The sequence below is a fragment of the Muscardinus avellanarius genome (assembly GCF_963383645.1).
Source record: "Muscardinus avellanarius genome assembly, chromosome: 2".
Taxonomy (NCBI): Eukaryota; Metazoa; Chordata; class Mammalia; order Rodentia; family Gliridae; genus Muscardinus; species Muscardinus avellanarius.
This window is the reverse complement of record NC_137787.1, coordinates 58,837,864-58,855,955: the sequence shown is the minus strand read 5'-3', so window position 1 is coordinate 58,855,955 and position 18,092 is coordinate 58,837,864. Positions and strand designations below refer to the sequence as shown.

Here is an 18,092-nt window from a genome sequence, read left to right as displayed (position 1 = left end):
ATGTGGAGCAGAATTCCCCTCCACCACCAGAATTTAGAAGAGAATCTAAAGAAAAATGGCTTGCCCTAGGAGAGCAAAGTAGACCTTGCCTCATGCTGATAGACAGGCCTACTGATTGCTCATCACCACCTGTTACTTCATATCATAACATTCTTGGCATGCTTCTTCTCCAGGATTCCTGGCACAGGTCTCTTGACCCATAGGCTTCACAAGGTCAAGGGTGAACCTTTCTAGTCTTTCAACTTGTAGTGTTCTCTCTTGGCCTCGACTTTACTCTGTTTACTGTCTGTCTCAGCTATGGGCTCAGCTGTTTTCCCCTAAGCACTTGCCACTGCAGTTTTCTTGCTTCCTTTCCTTTTGTTTGGGACTTGATTTGGCCCTATACCTCCAACCTCATATCTAAACCCAGAACTGTTTTTTTGTTCCTTTTTTTAACCTTCAGCAGAGCTGCTCACTAACATTTTATAATACAAACCACCCCTTAACTTTCCTATGGCTTGTTCTTAAATAGTTCTAGATGAGAGCTCCTTCCCTCAAGTCTGCCGATCCTTCCGATGATACTCATTTGTGTATGTCCTTCCTGTAATAGCAAGCCAGGAAATGTGGTTTAGCTCACTTATCCTAGCCTGAAGCTACATTTGTATAGAACAAGGGTACATCTATGTTTACTTACCACCAAATCAAACAAAACTTCCAAAAAAGGATTTAATTATGTCAGTTAAGGCCACAAGAGAAATAATTATTTCTTTAGTAGATTAAAATGAGTTAAAATGTAATTTGATAATAGAAAAACACAATTAGTAGCTCTTTATTCTCTAAAAGCAGCAGAAAGCAACAGTCACTCATTGTCTTGTAAAACAAGAGTAACTTTCACCAACCAGAATACATGGGTAAATTCTATGTCATCAAATGCAAATCTATGGTTAAAACTATTTTTTAATTGAAAGCAGTTTATATATTCATTGTAATAAGACCTAGCCTATTGGTCTTTCACTTGTTTGTGTATTGCCTTTTAAGCCTTAGTATTTCTGTGTAAGTACGTTTTGTCTTCATTTAAATAATAAATTCCATAAACACCATGTCTTCACATACCCAGTGTTAACTGCTTTTCCTCTTGGTATTTAGAAATTCCTATTTAACTATCACAGTCCTCTGAGTAAGACTACAGTAATAATAAAATATAATACAGATTGAATATCACTTAATCTGAAGTGGATGGGATCAGAATGTTTCAAATGTCAATTTTTCAGAGTTTGGAATATTTGCATATACATAAGATTTGGGGGAGGGGCACAGGCCCCACATCTTAAAACAGATTTCTTTTATGTTAATTATACACAGAGCCTGAAGGTAATTTCTTTTCTTTTTTTTTTTTTTTCCCCTTTTGTGGCTGGTGATTAAACCCAGGGACATTCTACTTCCAAGCTATATCCCAAGCCCTCTTTTATTTTTTATTTGGTAATAGGATCTCACTAAATCACCAACACTTAGGTTGCTGAAGCTGACCTCGAACCTGAGATTCTCCTGACTCAGCCTCCCAAGTACTGGGATTCTAGGCATGTGTCATGCCTTGCTCTGAAGGTAATTTTATACAATTTTTTTAGTGCACTAGAGTTGTTTGTTTGTTGTGGTGGTACTGGGGTTCCTGGAAACCCTTCTACCTCTGGGCTACACACCCAGACCCAAATTTTTATTTTTATTTGGAAACAGGGTCTCTTAAGCCAGCGAAGCTGGCTTCAGACCTGTGCGATCCTCCTGTCTCCACCTCCCAAGCGTGGGGATTACAAGTGTGTGCCACCACGCCTGACAAGTGCACTAGAGTTTTGACTGTGACCCATCACAATAGGTCAGGTGTGGACTTTTCTACTTGTGACATCCCGTTGACACTCAAAAAGTTTGGATTTTATTTTATTTATTTTTATTTTTATTTATTTATTTATTTTTTGGTGGTACTGGTATTTATTTATTTATTTATGTATTTGGTGGTACAGAGGCTTTCTACCTCCGGGCTATACTCCCAGAACTTTTTTATATTTTATTTGGAAACAGGGTCTCACTAAGTTGCTGAAAGCCTCACTAAGTAGCTGAGACTGGCTTTGAACCTGTGCGATCCTCCTGTTTCAGCCTCCCATGCGCAGGGAATACAGTGTGTGCCACCACGCCTGGCAAAAGTTTGGATTTTAGAACTTTTCGACTTTGAGTTTTCAGATTAGGGATACTCAACCTATATGAATGAAATAATACTATTTATTTTGTTATGCTTATGAAGATTAAACTTATTTAAGCTGTTCTCATGATTAATTTTCTGTCCTTTTGAGAATATGAGTAGTTAGTGTGGTGGACAAAAGTTTGAAATTAATGATTAGACTGAAATATTAAAAGTATTTCTAGATTTTTGTTAGCCAAGTTTATTTCTCTTGACAGCTCTTTGATGTGAGATTAAGATAAAAATGAGTTGCAATAAAGACTTATTAATCTGTTGAGCAGTTGTCTTGAGGGATCATATTAGTTTGGTTAATTTTACATATTATAAATAGCTCATTTAAAATATATTAAGAGTTTATTTTTTAATTCCAGTGGGTTGGCAGCTGGAGAAGATAATGGACAGAGAGGTTACTTACTGACCTATGTCATTGCATATATGCGAGTAAGTTTTATCATATTTTCCTTCTCCATGTTGCAAATAATGCTTTTTTCCTACTTTAAATTTTTTATATTTTAAATTTTCTTAAAAAATTTTTAAGCTACTGTAAGTTAACTCTTCGTTAACTATGACTTTCAGAAGCCAATTTAAATTTATACATGTTTTTGATTAACTTAAAAATAACTTAATGTCTTTCTGCTCGCCGGGCATGGTGGCGCATGCTTGTAATCCCCGTGCTTGGGAGGCTGAGACAGGAGGGGATCGCGCAGGTTCGAAGCCAGCCTCAGCTACTTAATGAGGCTCTCAGCAACTTAGGGAGACCCTGTTTCCAAATAAAATATAAATAGGTCTGGGAGTATAGCCTGGAGGTAGAAAGCCTCTGGGTTCCACCCCCAGTACCACCAAAAAAAAAAAAAAAAAAAAAAAAAAAAGTCTTTTTGCTCTTTAAAGAATGGAGTAGAGCTGGTCCCAATGGTGCACATCTATAATCCCAGTACTTGTAATGCTGAAATAGGAGGAATAGAGGTTTGAGGCCAGCATACAGTAACTTAGCAAGACCCTGTTTCAAACATATGTATAAAAATATATAGATAGATGTTGAGGTGTAGCTCAGAGGTTAAATGCCACTGGATTTGAACTCCAGTACTACCCTTCCCCAGGAATTAAAGAATGGAGCCATTCTCTGTCTGAAAGTTGAGCGTGCCTTTCCTAACATTCCTTTGTTAGAACCAAGCTGTTTTATTTGGCAACATTCTTCACTTAATTTACAAAGTGTTTAAATCATATATTAATCTTTATTCCTTTAAAAAGGAATAAAGATGATTATTATAAAAATAAATAATGTGTCATATACTAAAATTTTTATAATAGATTTTATGAGACTTATGAGAAACTTCATTTGTCATTCAAGTCTGTAGCAGTTACTGATATAATAGTGCTGTTTTTGAATTTTATTTATTTAGTTTTATTTTCCTGCTTTGATTGATTATAACAAACTCAGATTTCTTAGTTGTTTTCTGCTATTGCTGAGCTTATTGTTATTTTTGTAATACTGCCTTTATGTAATTTGAATCTCTTTTTTTTTTTTTTTGCGGAACTGGGAATTGAACTCAGGGACATTCTACCTCTGAGCTACACTCCTAGCCCTATTTTATTTTTTATTTTGAAACAGGACTATGTTGCCAAAGGCCTTACTAAGTAATTGAGGCTGGCTGTGAACCTGCAGTCCTCCTGTCTCAGCCTCTTAAGGGTGGGATTATAAGTGTGCACCACAATGCCTGGATTATTTTGAATCATTCTAAAAGGTGTTTTTTTTTCCCCCTCAGATATCCTACTAAGAATTTGTTGTTGTTGTTGTTTGCAGTATTGGGGATGGAACCCAGGGACATTCTACTTCTGAGCTAAACCCCCAGCCCTATTTATTATTATTAATTTTTAAACAGGGCCTCACTGAGTTGTAAAGGGCCTCATTAAGTAGTAGCTGAGGCTGTCTGCAAACCACGACCCTCCTGTCTCGGCCTCCCAAATGCTGGGATTACAAGCGTGAACCACCACACCCAGCTGAATTTGGCTTTCTTGAACACTAAGTTTCTGATTGTTTTACTTGGAAATTGTTTGGAAGGAATACATAAATTTACATGCAGTTTGGTTTTATTTTGCTAGGGAAGCTTGAATCAATGTATTTGTATTTTAGAAATAATTTAATTCTAGCTAAAATCTAAATTTTAAGTTACAGTGAATTTGAAGCATTAGTCCTTTCCCCTTGCCCCCTGCCCATTTGTACTGATAGGGAAAAGTATATTTATTGCCTTTCCATCCACTCTATTAGAAATTCTGATTAAGCTATGTGCCAGGTGCAAAGTACATAATTTTAGGTCTCTTTTTTTTTTTTTTTTGCGGCTTTGGGGGTGGAACCCAGGGGCATTTGACCTCCGAGCTACACCCACTACCCTATTTTTTATTCTTTATTTTGAAACCGGGTCTCACTGAGTTGCAGAAGGCCTCACTAAGTAGCTGAGGATGTCCATGAACTGTGATCCTCCGGGTCTCAACCTCCCAAATGCTGGGATTACAAGCGTGCACCACCACGCCCAGCGGATTTTAGGTCTTTACATACTATCTGCCTCCATAAGCTGCCAGTGCCCAGGGTCCTCCTCATAGTAAGTAAGTATTTTGAGTATTCATAATGTTGTTTTTTTAGATGTGTTCTCTGAGGATATTGACCATCTTTTATGGTACTAAATTCAGATTTTTAGAGTATAAAACATAACAGCAAAACGAGACCATAGATACAGTTCAGGGTAAATACTTGTGTGCGTGTGTGTGTGTGTGTGTGTGTGTGTGTGTGTTTGTGTGTGTGTGTTAGTTATTGGGGAAGGAACCCAGGGACATTTTACCTTCCAGCTAAATGCTAAACCCCCAGCCCTGGTGTTTTTTTTTTTTTTTTTAATTCTTTATTTTGAAACAGAGTCTCACTTGCAAAGGGCCTCACTAAGTAACTGAGGCTGTCTGCAAACTGCAATCTTCCTGTCTCAGCCTCCCAAATGCTGGGATTATAAGTGTATACCACCATGCCTGGCTTAAGTTTTAAATTTTCAATTGTAACTAAAGCTGAGTCAAAAGCAAGTTAGGAATTTATTTTACTTCGATTTACTTGTTTTATTTTTTAAAAATTTTTCGGTACAGCTGAGCATGGTTGTTCATGCCTGTAATTCTAGGACTTGAGAGGCTGAAATAGGAGGATTGAAGGCTTAAGGCCAGTGTGCAGTGACTTAGACCCTACTTTAGAATAAAATAGGGTTGGGGGTATAGCTCAGGGGTAGAATATACCCTCAGAACCAATAAATAAGTAAATAAATAAATAAATAAATAAATAAATAAATAAATACCATTATCACAAGATACAGGTTTACTAAATAAATGAATGCATGAGAGAAAACCTACCTTTCATTAGAACAGTAAGTTGGGAACTTTTTTCTGCCAACCACTGATAGAATCTAAGTAATTTTGTTAGAACTATAACTTTTGGCATGTATTGATTTTTCTTCCTTATACAGTTTTCTTTCATATCTGTGCATTTCTATGATGGCTTTAAATATATCTTTCCAAGCTTTAATAATAAAACTATTGTAATCTTGGTAAGGAATCTAGATATTATGGTTTACTTATGAGTCTTATCTTGTAAGCTGTAAAATATTTTTCTAGCAAAAGTGCTTCTAGGTGTTCTACCGAGTCTGCCACTTTAAAAAGAGGCACTGCCCGGTGTGGTGGCACATGCTTGTAATCCCCAAGCTTGGGAGGCAGAGACAGGAGGATTGCTCAGCTTCAAAGCTTCGAAGCCAGACTTGTTGGCTTAAGAGAACCTGTTTCCAAATAAAAGTATAAAATAGGTCTGGGAGTGTAGGGGTTCCATCCCCAATACCACCAAAAGAAAGAAAGAAAGAAAAAGAAAGAAAGAAAGAAAGAAAGAAAGAAAGAAAGAAAGAAAGAAAGAAAGGAAAGAGGCACACTGTAGTTTAAATTTTTTTTTTTAAGAAAAGTTGACTTGAAGAAAGTAACTCAGCCCCTCCCATCTTCTCTACCTCTTGCTCCATTATCTTGATGACCAGTTTTGATATTTTGCTATTTAGGCCACTGCAAACCTATTCTAGTAGTCTTCCCTACATGTGTATAGACTTTTTTTGGATAGAGACTCCATTCTTTGGAGTCCTATTTCATACCGGGCACTCTGCTATCAAGGATACAGAAGAAAAAAACACTGAGGATTCTGTTCTCAAGAAGTTCTGTCTTAACACTCAGGGCAGCTTCCCAGTGTTCTTACAAGAGGGATGGTAAAGAGCAGTTGAGGTTAAATTAAAGCCTGTCATCCTAACAATTATACAAAATACTAACAATATTACTGATTATTGCATCTGTTGTTTTGTGATTTTTGTGTATCTTAACAGGACTTGGGTTTGGAATACTATGTATTAGGAGAATCTTTTGAGACTTCTGCTCCTTGGGACAGGTAAATTATAATAAAATATCTGATATAATACAAATATACTTTATGAGTTGCTATATTATTTCTTTGTGTGAATTTGTAAACTACCTACCTTCCCTTCCCCTCCCTCCCTCTTTCTTTCTCTCTTTCTTTCTTTCTTTCTTTCTTTCTTTCTTTCTTTCTTTCTTTCTTTCTTTCTTTCTTTCTGTGGTACCTGGGGGTGGAACCCAGGGGCTTTTCTACCTCTGGCCTATATTCCCAAACCAATTTTTTATACTTTGGAAACAGGGTCTCACTAAGTTGCTGAGAGCCTAAGTAGATGAGGTTGGCTTCAAACCTTTGCGATCCTCCTGCCTTAGCCTCCCAAGCACTGGGATTACAAGCGTGCACCATCATGCCCAGCTTAATGTTTACATTTAAAAAAAAAAATCTTCCTGAACACTATTACTGTGTGGTTAACTTAGCTTTGATTTAAATTCATGAGTGATTAATATGCTTAAATCATCTCTAGAAAGCCCACCCAAAGCTGGGCTTGGTGGTACATGCTTGTAATCTTCAGGACTTGAGAGTTTGAGTCAGGAGAATTGAAAATTTGAGGCCAGCCTCAGCAATATAGCAAGGCTAGACCCTTCTTCAAAATAAATAGTAAGCCAGGCCAATACTTGGGAGGCTCAGTCAGGAGGATCTAGGTGCAAGGCCAGCCTCAACAATTTTTATAGCATTAAAAAATGTATTGGTGCATTGTAATCATACATCATTATGAGGTACAGGCATACATGCACACATCACTCATTTAGCCCTTCCCCAATTTCCATCCAATTCCCTTCCCCCTCCCATCAGCTTAGTGACTGACTTTGATATGTTTGTGAATGTACATCATGCACATTAGGGTGCTTCCCTCTTCCCTCCTCACTTATGTCACCTTCTTTAACCATCTAAGTTTTCTCTTTCTTTGTCTAGAGTCCTTCCTCTGTTCCATTTTCTCCCTAACTTCCACATAGTAGGGAGAATATCTGACTTTTCATTTTTTCTGACTAGCTAATTTTGCATAGCATAATATTCTCCATTTTCTTGCATATGGCATAATTTTGTTCTTCTTTATGGCTGAGTAAAATTCCATTATGTATATATCCTATTGTTTTGTAATCCATTCATCTGTTTATAAATATGTTGGCTGTTTCCATAGTGGCAATGGTGAATTGTGCAGCTATGAACGTAGATACGCATACATTAGTTTGGTAGTTTGGTTTCCATTCTTTTGGGTAGATAGCCAGAAGTGATATTGCTGGGTCATATGGTAAGTTCATTCCCATTCTGAGGATCCTCCATTCTGTTTTCTAGAGTAATTTGCATTTCCACCAGCAATGTATTATAGTTTCTACTTCTGCACACCCTCACCAGCATTTCTTGTTCCTTGTATTTTTTTTTTTTGGGTGGTATTGGGGTTCCTGGAAGCCCTTCTACCTCCGTGCTACACTCCCAGACACCTATTTTATGCTTATTTGGAAACAGGGTCTCTTGAGCCAGTGCAGCTGGCTTCGAACCTGTGCGATCCTCCTGTCTCCACCTCCCAAGCGTGGGGATTACAAGCGTGCACCACCACGCCCAGCTGTTGCTTGTATTTTTAATGATTGCCATTCTAATTAGAGTTAGGGGAAATCTCAGGGGTGTGTGTGTGTGTGTGTGTGTGTGTGTGTGTGTGTGTGTGTTTTACTGGGGATGGAACCCAGGGGTATTATTCTCTTATTTTGAAACACGGTCTCTTTGAGTTGCAAAGGGCCTCACTAAGGAGCTGAGGCTATCAAGTACTGCAATCCTCCTGTCTCAGCCTCCCAAATGCTGGGATTACAAGCTTGTGCCACTCCACCCGGCTCTCAGGGTAGTTTTGATCTGCATCTCTGATTGGTAATGATGTTGAACTTTATGACTTAGAAGTTTAAAATAAAGGCATACCATGTTGGGCGTGGCGTGGTGGCGCACACTTGTAATTTCGGTACTTGGAAGGCTGAGATGGGAGGATCTCAGGTTTAAGACCAGCCTTATCTACTTAGTGAGACCCTCCTCAACTTAGCGAGACCCTGTTTCAAAATAAAGAATAAAAAATAGGCTGGGGTGTGGCTCAGAGGTAGAATATCCCTGGGTTCAATCCCCAGTACTGTTAAAAAAAAAAAAAAAAGACATACCAAATATCAATAATCTTAATGCTTTAAAAATGTGCATTCTTACCATTTTCTGAATGAAGCATACATAACATTGGTAAATCATATTTACCTGCAGCTCTCATAAGTTAAGGAAGAATTTAATTTAAGGGCATTGATTTTTAAAATTATAAAACTTTCACATATTGTATTCATAAAAGGAAAAAATTTGACATGCTAGTACGATAATAAAACTGTTTTTATCTTTTAGTCATATATTTTTTATGCTTACTGGAAATATAAATTTTATATATTTTATAATGCTTAGTTCATTTAAATATTATTGTTTTTATTGATTCCTAAGCTGTCAGTCAGTTTGAAGATTTGATAAATAGGCCAGCCTTTTGAATTTCTGTGGTATCTTTTCATTTCTCACAATGCTAAACAAACCAATGTGTAGAACAGAATCTGTCAGTATGTGGCCAGGATACTTATGCAGGAATAAAATTGTTTATGTGTACTTTAAGAGTCTTATTTTCCAGATGAAATAAAATGTATAGTTATAATAATAGATTACATCTCACATAAAACAACTGGTAAATTTAAAAACAGATAAATATTGTTAAATATTTTCAAGCCCTTTTTTTCCTTTAAGGATTATAACTATCCCCTGTCCGTTTTCATTGGCTTTTAATTTCAAGCAGCCTCGCTTAGCATATTAGCATTTTACACATTTTACACATAGTTTGTATCCAATAAATCTTTACCAAATTCGATTTTAGCTTGAGAACAAACCTTTGAACCATTTATGTAATATTATTATTAAGTAGATTAAAATGTAAGAGAGCTTCTAAGATAGGTATTCATATAACACAGAGTTGAGTTTTTCATGAACATTTTTAGATTTTTTTAAACCCTCTGAAAATCTTTAAATTTATTCTGAAATTGGGCTTTCCTCAGTATAGGAAACTCCACTTGGAAAACTAGTCTGCTCTTCTGACTTGCATTTTTCCTAAAGCAAAAAAAAGAAAGGACTTTGTTTTCTTTGAAGTGATAAATGGAAGACTTACATGAATGATTAAGGATCTTGTCTGTTCTCCAAAGAACTATGAAAACTAGTTAAAAACTTGAAGGATGCCCGATAAACCTGCACTTATTAGAATTTGTGTAGTTTTCATTTGAAAACCTAATATATTCAATTATCTTTTTAGGGTTGTAGATCTTTGTAGAAATGTAAAAGAAAGAATAAGAAGGGAATGCAAAGAGAAAGGCGTACAGTTTCCTCCTCTTTCTACATGCAGGTGAGTTTTGTTATTGTTCCTACAGTCCTTATTTTGAGAACCATTTCTCTTTTATTTTTGTATTTGGAATTGAACCCAGGGGCATTCTACCACTGAAGTACATCCCCCAACCTGTTTTATTTTTTATTTTGAAACAAGTGTCTTGTTAAATTGCTGAGGGTTTCACTAAGTTGTTGAATCTGGTCTAGAACCTGCAATCCTGTCTCACCCTCCCAGGTACAAGTGTGGGCCACCATATCTTTCAGAAAAACTATTTTTTTAAATCAATGGAGAAATAAAATTTGCCAGCTGAGGTAAACCTTTAGTTTTTTCCACTTGGTGAGCTTCTCTGAACTTAACTTAGCACCTTGTTAGATTTGTGTCAATAGGATGTTACACAGTTGCTGAGCCTTTAAGGAGTGGGACAGCCTTCCAGGAGTGAGCCTTCTGCACAGCAGGGCAAAGAGCCAAAAGTATCTGTGCTCCTGGGAAAAAAGAAAAAAGAAGGACTCCTTCATCCACTGAAAGTATAAATTACTTATATTCTCAAGAAACTATAGTTATGAAAGTGGTCACTGTAGCTCCTTTTTCATCAGAGAAAAAACACTTTAACCATTTTAGTTGCTAAGAGAATGGAAATAGAATAAAGAAATAAGAGGCACAGATAACTCAAGTGATGATTAACTTGTTGCTTTCCAATAGAGCTTTCTCTGATGATGGAAGTATTCCATATATGCACTGTCCAGTATGGTAGCCACAAGCCACACATGGCTTTTGGGAGATTGGAATTTTTCTAGCATAACTATGATACTGAATTTTAAATTTTATTTAATTTTAAAATAATTTAAATTTAAAGTACCTTTGACCAATGTGTGGTTAACTGATGATCTTATTTTCTTTGTTAAATAGTAGCAGCCAAAAAGGAGGTTTTCTTGAGAAGGGACACCTTATATCCAGTTTTCTGATATTAACTTTGTGTATAAACATTAGTAGGTCAAATATAATCAAGATTGTCAAACATTTGACTTCTTTAGGAAGTTACATAATTAATTGTAATGAAGATTAGAACAGACCATGAGCAGGGAAACCTTAAAATAAACAATAACAGTAGTAATCTAGCATTCCAAATGATATAACTCTTTAGCTTTGTTCATCGTGTGTGTGTGTGTGTGTGTGTGTGTGTGTGTGTGTGTGTGTTCAAGAACACATCTCTAATATTATAGACACAAACTACTTATAAAAATGAACAAGAAGTAATATTGGAAATAATAGATCTTTATTATTAAGTACACCTGATGCTGGATTTCTAAAACAAGTGTATTCAGCACAGTAGCATTTTCTATATATAGTGTTACCCAAGACTTAAGATTTCTCAACTTTAGAGTAGTACAATAACATAGCCACGAACCATTCTTTTTTTTTAACTGTCAGCATTCAGTAAGTTACATAATTTATTCAGTATTTTATTATAAAATAGGATCTGTGTTGGATGATTTTGCCCAGCTGTAGGCTAATGTGTTTTGAACACATTTAAGGTAGACCAGGCAAAGATCGGATGTTCAGTAGGTTAGATGATGATGGTGTTGATTTGGTGGTACTGGGGTTCGTGGAAACCCTTCTACCTCCGGGCTACACTCCCAGACCCATTTTTATATTTTTATTTGGAAACTGGGTCTCTTAAGCCAGTGAGGCTGGCTTTGAACCTGCGCGATCCTCCTGTCTCCACCTCCCAAGTGTGGGGATTACAAGCGTGGGCCACCCACCACGCCCGGCTTGGTTACATGTATTTGACGCATTTGTCCACTTACAATATTTTTATCGTACAATAAACTCAGTGGGACATAACCCCATTAGAAGTCAAAGAATATATATATTTCTACTTATGATGCCTATTCTTCTGATTAACTTGAATTACTTAATCTCAGCCCAGGACAGACCTGGGTCTATGCCACTTTGATAACTTCCTGCCTAGTGTATGTGGCAGGAGGAGGGGGGATGTCACAGGGTGGATACTGGGATTGAACCCAGAAGCATTCTACCTCCAAACTACATTCCCTGCCCTTTTTATTTTTTGTTTTGAAACAGGGTCTCACTAGGTTGCTGAGAGTCTTGCTAAATTTCTAAGGCTGGTCTAAAAACCCGTGGTCCTCCTGCCTCAGCTTCCCAAATACTGGGATTAAAAGTGTGTGCTACCATGCTGGCTCCTACCTACTTTTAAAATTTTGTATTATCAGATTGCACGTGTCTGAAGAGTGAAGGCACTGTTCTGCCATTATTTAATCTCTTGAAGGTCTAATTTTATCAATAGTGACAGTCATCACTTGATGACTGTTGTAAGAATAAAACAAGAAAGCATAACAAAAACAAAATTTAAGCTCTGAGGGTGTGTGTGTGTTACTAAGGATGGAACCTGGGGCACTCAACCTCTGAGCTATATACCTAGCCCTATTTTTATGTATGTATGTATGTATGTATGTATGTATGTATGTATGTATGGTGGTACTGTGGTTCCTAGAAACCCTTCTACCTCTGGGCTACACTCTCAGACCTATTTTATAGTTTTTTATTTGGAAACAGGGTCGCTTAAGCCAGCAAGGCTGTCTTAGAACCAGCGCGATCCTCCTGTCTCCGCCTCCCAAGTGTGGGAATTACAAGTGTGCGCCACCACGCCCGACCTTATTTATTTATTTATTTATTTATTTATTTATTTATTTATTTATTTATTTTTGTGGGTCAGGGGATGGAGCCCAGGGCATTCGACCTCTGAGCTACACCCCCTGCTCTATTTTTTATTCTTTTATTTTGAAACAGGGTATCACTAAGTTGCAGAAGGCCTCACTAAGTAGCTGAGACTGTCTGTGAACCACCATGATCCTCTGGTCTCAGCCTCCTGAATGCTGGGATTACAAACCTGCGCCACCATGTCTGGCTTATTTTTTTATTTTGAAACAGGGTCTCTACTGAGTTGCAGAGGGCCTCACTAAGTTGCTGAGGCTGGTCACGAATCTGTGATCCTCCTGTCTCAGCCTCCCTAAGTACTGGGACTACAAGCATGTCCTACCATGCCTAATTATGTATGTTATTAAGACATGGATTCTTACTGCGATGCGAGTTGTTCTTTTAATGTGATGTGGCAGTTTTGTTAATATATAATTTTATATTCTGTGTGTTGATATTAATGACTTTCTAATAAATATTTTATCTTTTACTAATTGCTATAACCTCCTTTGTCTTTTAAATTTTATTTGAATTTGTTATTCCTGATGATAGTGGGCTCAAAGTTAAAATAGTTCTCCAATTTTTCTTAAACTTTGTAAATCTGGAACTTAAAATGTAAATGTTCAAGGGATCTTTTTTATGAGCATGAATTAACACTAGAAGAAAAAAAGCAGCTGGCAAATTGACAGTGACATTGTTAAACAGTTCATTTCTTCTGTTCTGAGGCACCTAACATTTGGCCTTAAAAGGCCATTAAAATTTTAGATTAGATTCTGTTTGTATTGTGTAGTGAAAAAAAGAGTATTTCCTCTGTATTTGTTCCTTCTGTTAAATTCTTTGTGAGAACTTCCACAGATTGCGTTTGAAGATTTGACTATGATTATCTGAACTTCCTTTTAAGTGCTTTCCTAATTGCATTTTGAAAGCCCCTATATATATACATCTATATGATTTAATCTAACATTCTTGGTATCACTTATATATATATGTACCACATGAACACATGTAGACCAGGCATGGTGACACACTCCTGTTATCCCACAGGCATGGTGACACACTCCTGTAATACTTGGGAGGCTGAGACAAGAGGATTACAGGTTTGAGGCCAGCCTCAGCAACTTAGCAAGACCTTAAGCAACTTAGTGAGGCCCTTTTACAAAATAAGAAAAAGAGTCAGTGGTATAACCTGGGCATAGAATGCCCCCGCGTTCAATTCCCAGTACAAAAACGAAACAACAGCAACAACAACAAAAAAACAAAAGCAAAAAATAACACGTGGGGTTATAGACAATTACTTTCAAGTAACTTGACTGCACATAACACAATTATTTATTTTTTCAAAGACTGTTATTAACTCATTGTGTCCCTTTGTCTAACATATAGGACACCTATAAAAATCTTACACAAGTATACTACTTGCGGTTACTTTGAAATAAATGTTTTATTTTTAGAATTCTGTTTTTTGAGAAAGGTGTAATAGGTAAATAATTAGAATATTTTAGTGTGTGTATATATATCTCTCTATATATTCAGGTATATATGAAAATTTACATATAGAATATATAAGCTCTAGATTGTGGTTTCCAACCTATTTTAATGCATTTGTATCAATTTTGTTGAAATATTCACAGAATTGAAAACTCAGAACTTGATAGGTTCATGTAAACTTAGTGAAAATGCTCTAAATGCTCTATTTCCCCACATCTGATTCCCTTTGGTATTTGAATACAGCTCTCATTTCCTAGCTTTAAGTTCTTATACTTGTTTCTGTTAACTTTGAGGAAGTTGGGGGGACTCATAAGTGATCACCAAGTTTCATTTAGTCTGTTATAGTGTTACTTTTATTGTCAATACAGGCATACTTTTTTTTAAGTACTTAGTATTGAATCCCTGAGCATTCTACCTCTGAGCTACAACCCAGCCCTATATATTTTTTATTCATTATTTTGAAACAGGGTCTCACTAAGTTGCTGTGGCTGGCTGCAAACCTGGTCTCCTCCTGTCTTGGCCTCCCAAGTGCTAGGATTACAAGCGTGTGCCACCACGCCCAGTTTAGGTACACTTTTAGTAGGGATCTTTTTGTTAAGTGTTACTGTGATTGTGCACTTTAAAACACCTTATATAGGAATTTACAAGACTATATTCTAAATGTATTTTCAAATATGCTACTTATATCTAACATTACTTCTAGAGAACAAAACATCTTCATTCCAGATTACTGAAAATGGCATTTTATCATAAAATGTTGATGTAATGTGTAAAAATTTTTGTTCTAGCTGAACTTGGTAATACATGTCTGTAATCCCAGTAGGCTGAGACAGGAGGATTGAAGTCTTGAGGCCAGCCTCAGCAATTAGTGAGGCCTTCAGCAACTTAGCAAGACCCTATTCCAAAAAAATAAATAAAATAGGGCTGGGAGTGTAGCTCAAAGGTAAAATGCTCCTGGGCTCCAGTACCACCAAAAAAAAAAAAAAAAAAAAAAGTTTTGTTATTTTTAACATAGTCCAAACAGACAAGGGAAAGATGTGAACTTACAGAATTGACTAAATTGCACTTAAATGGAAGTAAAATCCTTTTGTTTCCTACTGCATTCTCAGTTCACCTGTTTTAGCAACAACTCTTAAAAAAAGCCATTCTGTATTCCTTGCATGAAGTAGAAGGCTAGAAAGAGAATGATATTATAGGTTAAGTTAACAATTCAGGTGATCTTACCTTTAAGCTTCTAGTTGGTAAAACTGTTTTCATGTAACTAAAGCCCTCATGTGGATTTTGTCTTTTTTTTTTTTTTTAGGGTGACACAGACTTACGATGCAGGTGCATGTATCTACTTCTACTTTGCCTTTAACTACCGGGGAATTAGTGACCCACTGACCGTGTTTGAACAAACTGAGGTAATTTTGCATATGTGCAATATAACTTTCATGTTCTTTTATTAATTTAATTAAATTCTATCAGTTTATGAATTTTAGTTCAACTGTTTAATTGCATGTGGTTTGCCTGGCTGCTAGCTCATAGAAATGAAAAGCATATTAGTTGTATATCAATTGTGAGTACAAAACTAATGTTGTGTACACCTATAGCCTGTGATTCTTTGATCATTATTTATAGTGCATAGTAGCTGGCTAAATTATATAATAGTAGGAATCCTTGATATAACTTTGGCAGCCTTGGTCTGTGCTGTTGTAACATCATTCTATGTAAATTTTTTATATGCTAAAGCCACATGCAGGTGATTGGCATTCATTTGCTATAGTTTCTCAAGTGGCCATAAGCTGCTAATTCTTATGAAGCCTTTTGTTGGTGGCCAGTATTTCTCATTGTGAGTATATGTGGAAGAAGAAGCAGATGAGACTGGAGGACCCTATAGGAAAGAGGTTCCTTGGACAATTGGGTGTTCTAGAGTTTTAGCTGCAAGTGCCTGCCCTATGATAAGTTCAGTAGCATGGCACGCTTTTAGACCCAAATTTGGCTGTTTACTCCTCTTCCTCCTCCTCTGCTTCCTCTTCCTTCTTCTCTTCATCTTCCGTTTTTTGAAGTATAATTAAAATAGCAAAACTGAACATTTTTAAATTGTAAAACTTGATGAGTTTTCTCTCTCACTCTCTGTCTCACTCTCACTCTATGTCGCTAATCAAAGTAGCAAATACCCTTAAAAGTTTGAGATATATTCCTTAGCCAGCTGGTCAGCACTTGGTAGTGCTCTGGCTTTCAAAGGCCTATTCTCTGCAGTACCATAGGAAGAAACTATTTCCTCTTTTCCAGTCCCAGTTGTCACTTGCTGAGTGCTACTGATCTAATGATCTAATAGGGCCAGAGGTGTCACTCATAAAGAGTTACTGTGTCATTTGAAGTAACTTTTCAAATTTAATAAGTTCTGCCAGGCGTGGTGGCGCACGCTTGTAATCCCCAAGCTTATGAGGCAGAGACAGGAGGATCGCACAGGTTCGAAGCCAGCCGCACTGGCTTAAGAGACCCTGTTTCCAAATAAAAACCTATCAAATAGGTCTGGGAATGTAGCCCGGAGGTAGACAGGCTTCCAGGAACCCCAGTGCCACAAAAAATAATAATAATAATAATAATAATAATAATAATAATAATAATAATTTCTTAGAATAAGGGCTAGTATATTTATGGTTCTTTTGGAAAATCCTAAATCTTAAGTAATGAGGATTCTTTTAGATTACTTTGCAATAAGATGTGGTCCATTTGTCCCATCTGGGCCTTTTCTACCCTTTTGATGGTATATATGAACCTGAGAAACTGAGAAGTTCAAGGCATTGTAGATATTTCACCTCATGGCCATTACATATTCATGAACGATGAAGAATTGAAAGTAATTCCAGTTTCTATTACCCTTTTCACCCTGTGCTCAGTTAATTTTTTTGTTTGTTTTTTGAGTACAGAGGATTGAGCCCAGAGTCTTGCTACTTCTAAGCTACACCCCCATCCCTTTTTTTATTTTTATTTTATTTACTTATTTTGGTAATGGGGATGGAACCCAGGAGCATTTTACCTCTGAACTACACACCCCCAGTCCAATGTTTTATTCTTTTTTTTTTTTTTTTTTTTTTAACAGGGTCTCACTAAGTTGAGAAGGGACTCACTAAGTAGCTGAGGTTGGTCAAAAACCTATGATCCTCCTGCCTCAGCCTCCCAAGTACTGGGATTACAAGTGTGTGCCACCACCCCCAGCTTGAGAACCTGTTTTAAAAAAAATCCACTATATAATAGGGCCAGGGGTATAGCTTATAAAGATTTTTATGGTTGATCTCTGATAACCATAAATTCATGATAACCAAAAATCTGTAGATAATTTTTGCTTCAATACCCAGTGTATGATATTAGGCAAGTAATTTACACATTCAAGCCTCATTTTCTTTATCTGTGAAATGGGAGTAATTTTTAAAAATGCTTTTATCGTTACATTGTAATTGTCCATCTTAGTGAGGTTCCAATTCACACAGACCTGTGCACATGTCTTGGTATGACTTTCTTCAGGCTGAACCTCATTATTCATCCTCCCCATACTTAACAGCTAGATTGGTGGTGGTACCTGCATACTAGGGCACAGCATAATTTTAACTGCTTCTTTCATTACTTCTTCCCTTTCTCCTCCCCATTTCCATGCCTAAGTCCCTGTTGTTTCCTATTTTCTCTCTAGTTTCCACATATGAGAGAAAACATTTGACCCTTGACTTACTGAGACCGACTGATCTCACTTAGTATAATATTCTCTAGTTCTCTCCATTTTCCTGCAAATGGCATGATTTTGTTGTTTTATCTTGCTGAATAAAATTACATTGTTTATATATATTAAATTTTTGTTATAA

General features: G+C 36.6%; 1 protein-coding gene across 1 annotated transcript in view; it reads left to right on the top strand.

The window, feature by feature from the left end:
- The window catches only part of AGPS (alkylglycerone phosphate synthase), a gene marked incomplete at its 3' end in the record, with an annotated part of 134,566 nt that overhangs the window by 100,603 nt on the left and 15,871 nt on the right, over window positions 1-18,092 (top strand). The window contains exons 15-18 of the mRNA XM_080690333.1: window positions 2,578-2,647; window positions 6,589-6,650; window positions 9,976-10,065; window positions 15,554-15,653. Of these exons, the coding sequence (XP_080546459.1) occupies window positions 2,578-2,647; window positions 6,589-6,650; window positions 9,976-10,065; window positions 15,554-15,653 (322 nt within the window). The remainder of the gene's footprint in view (window positions 1-2,577; window positions 2,648-6,588; window positions 6,651-9,975; window positions 10,066-15,553; window positions 15,654-18,092) is intronic.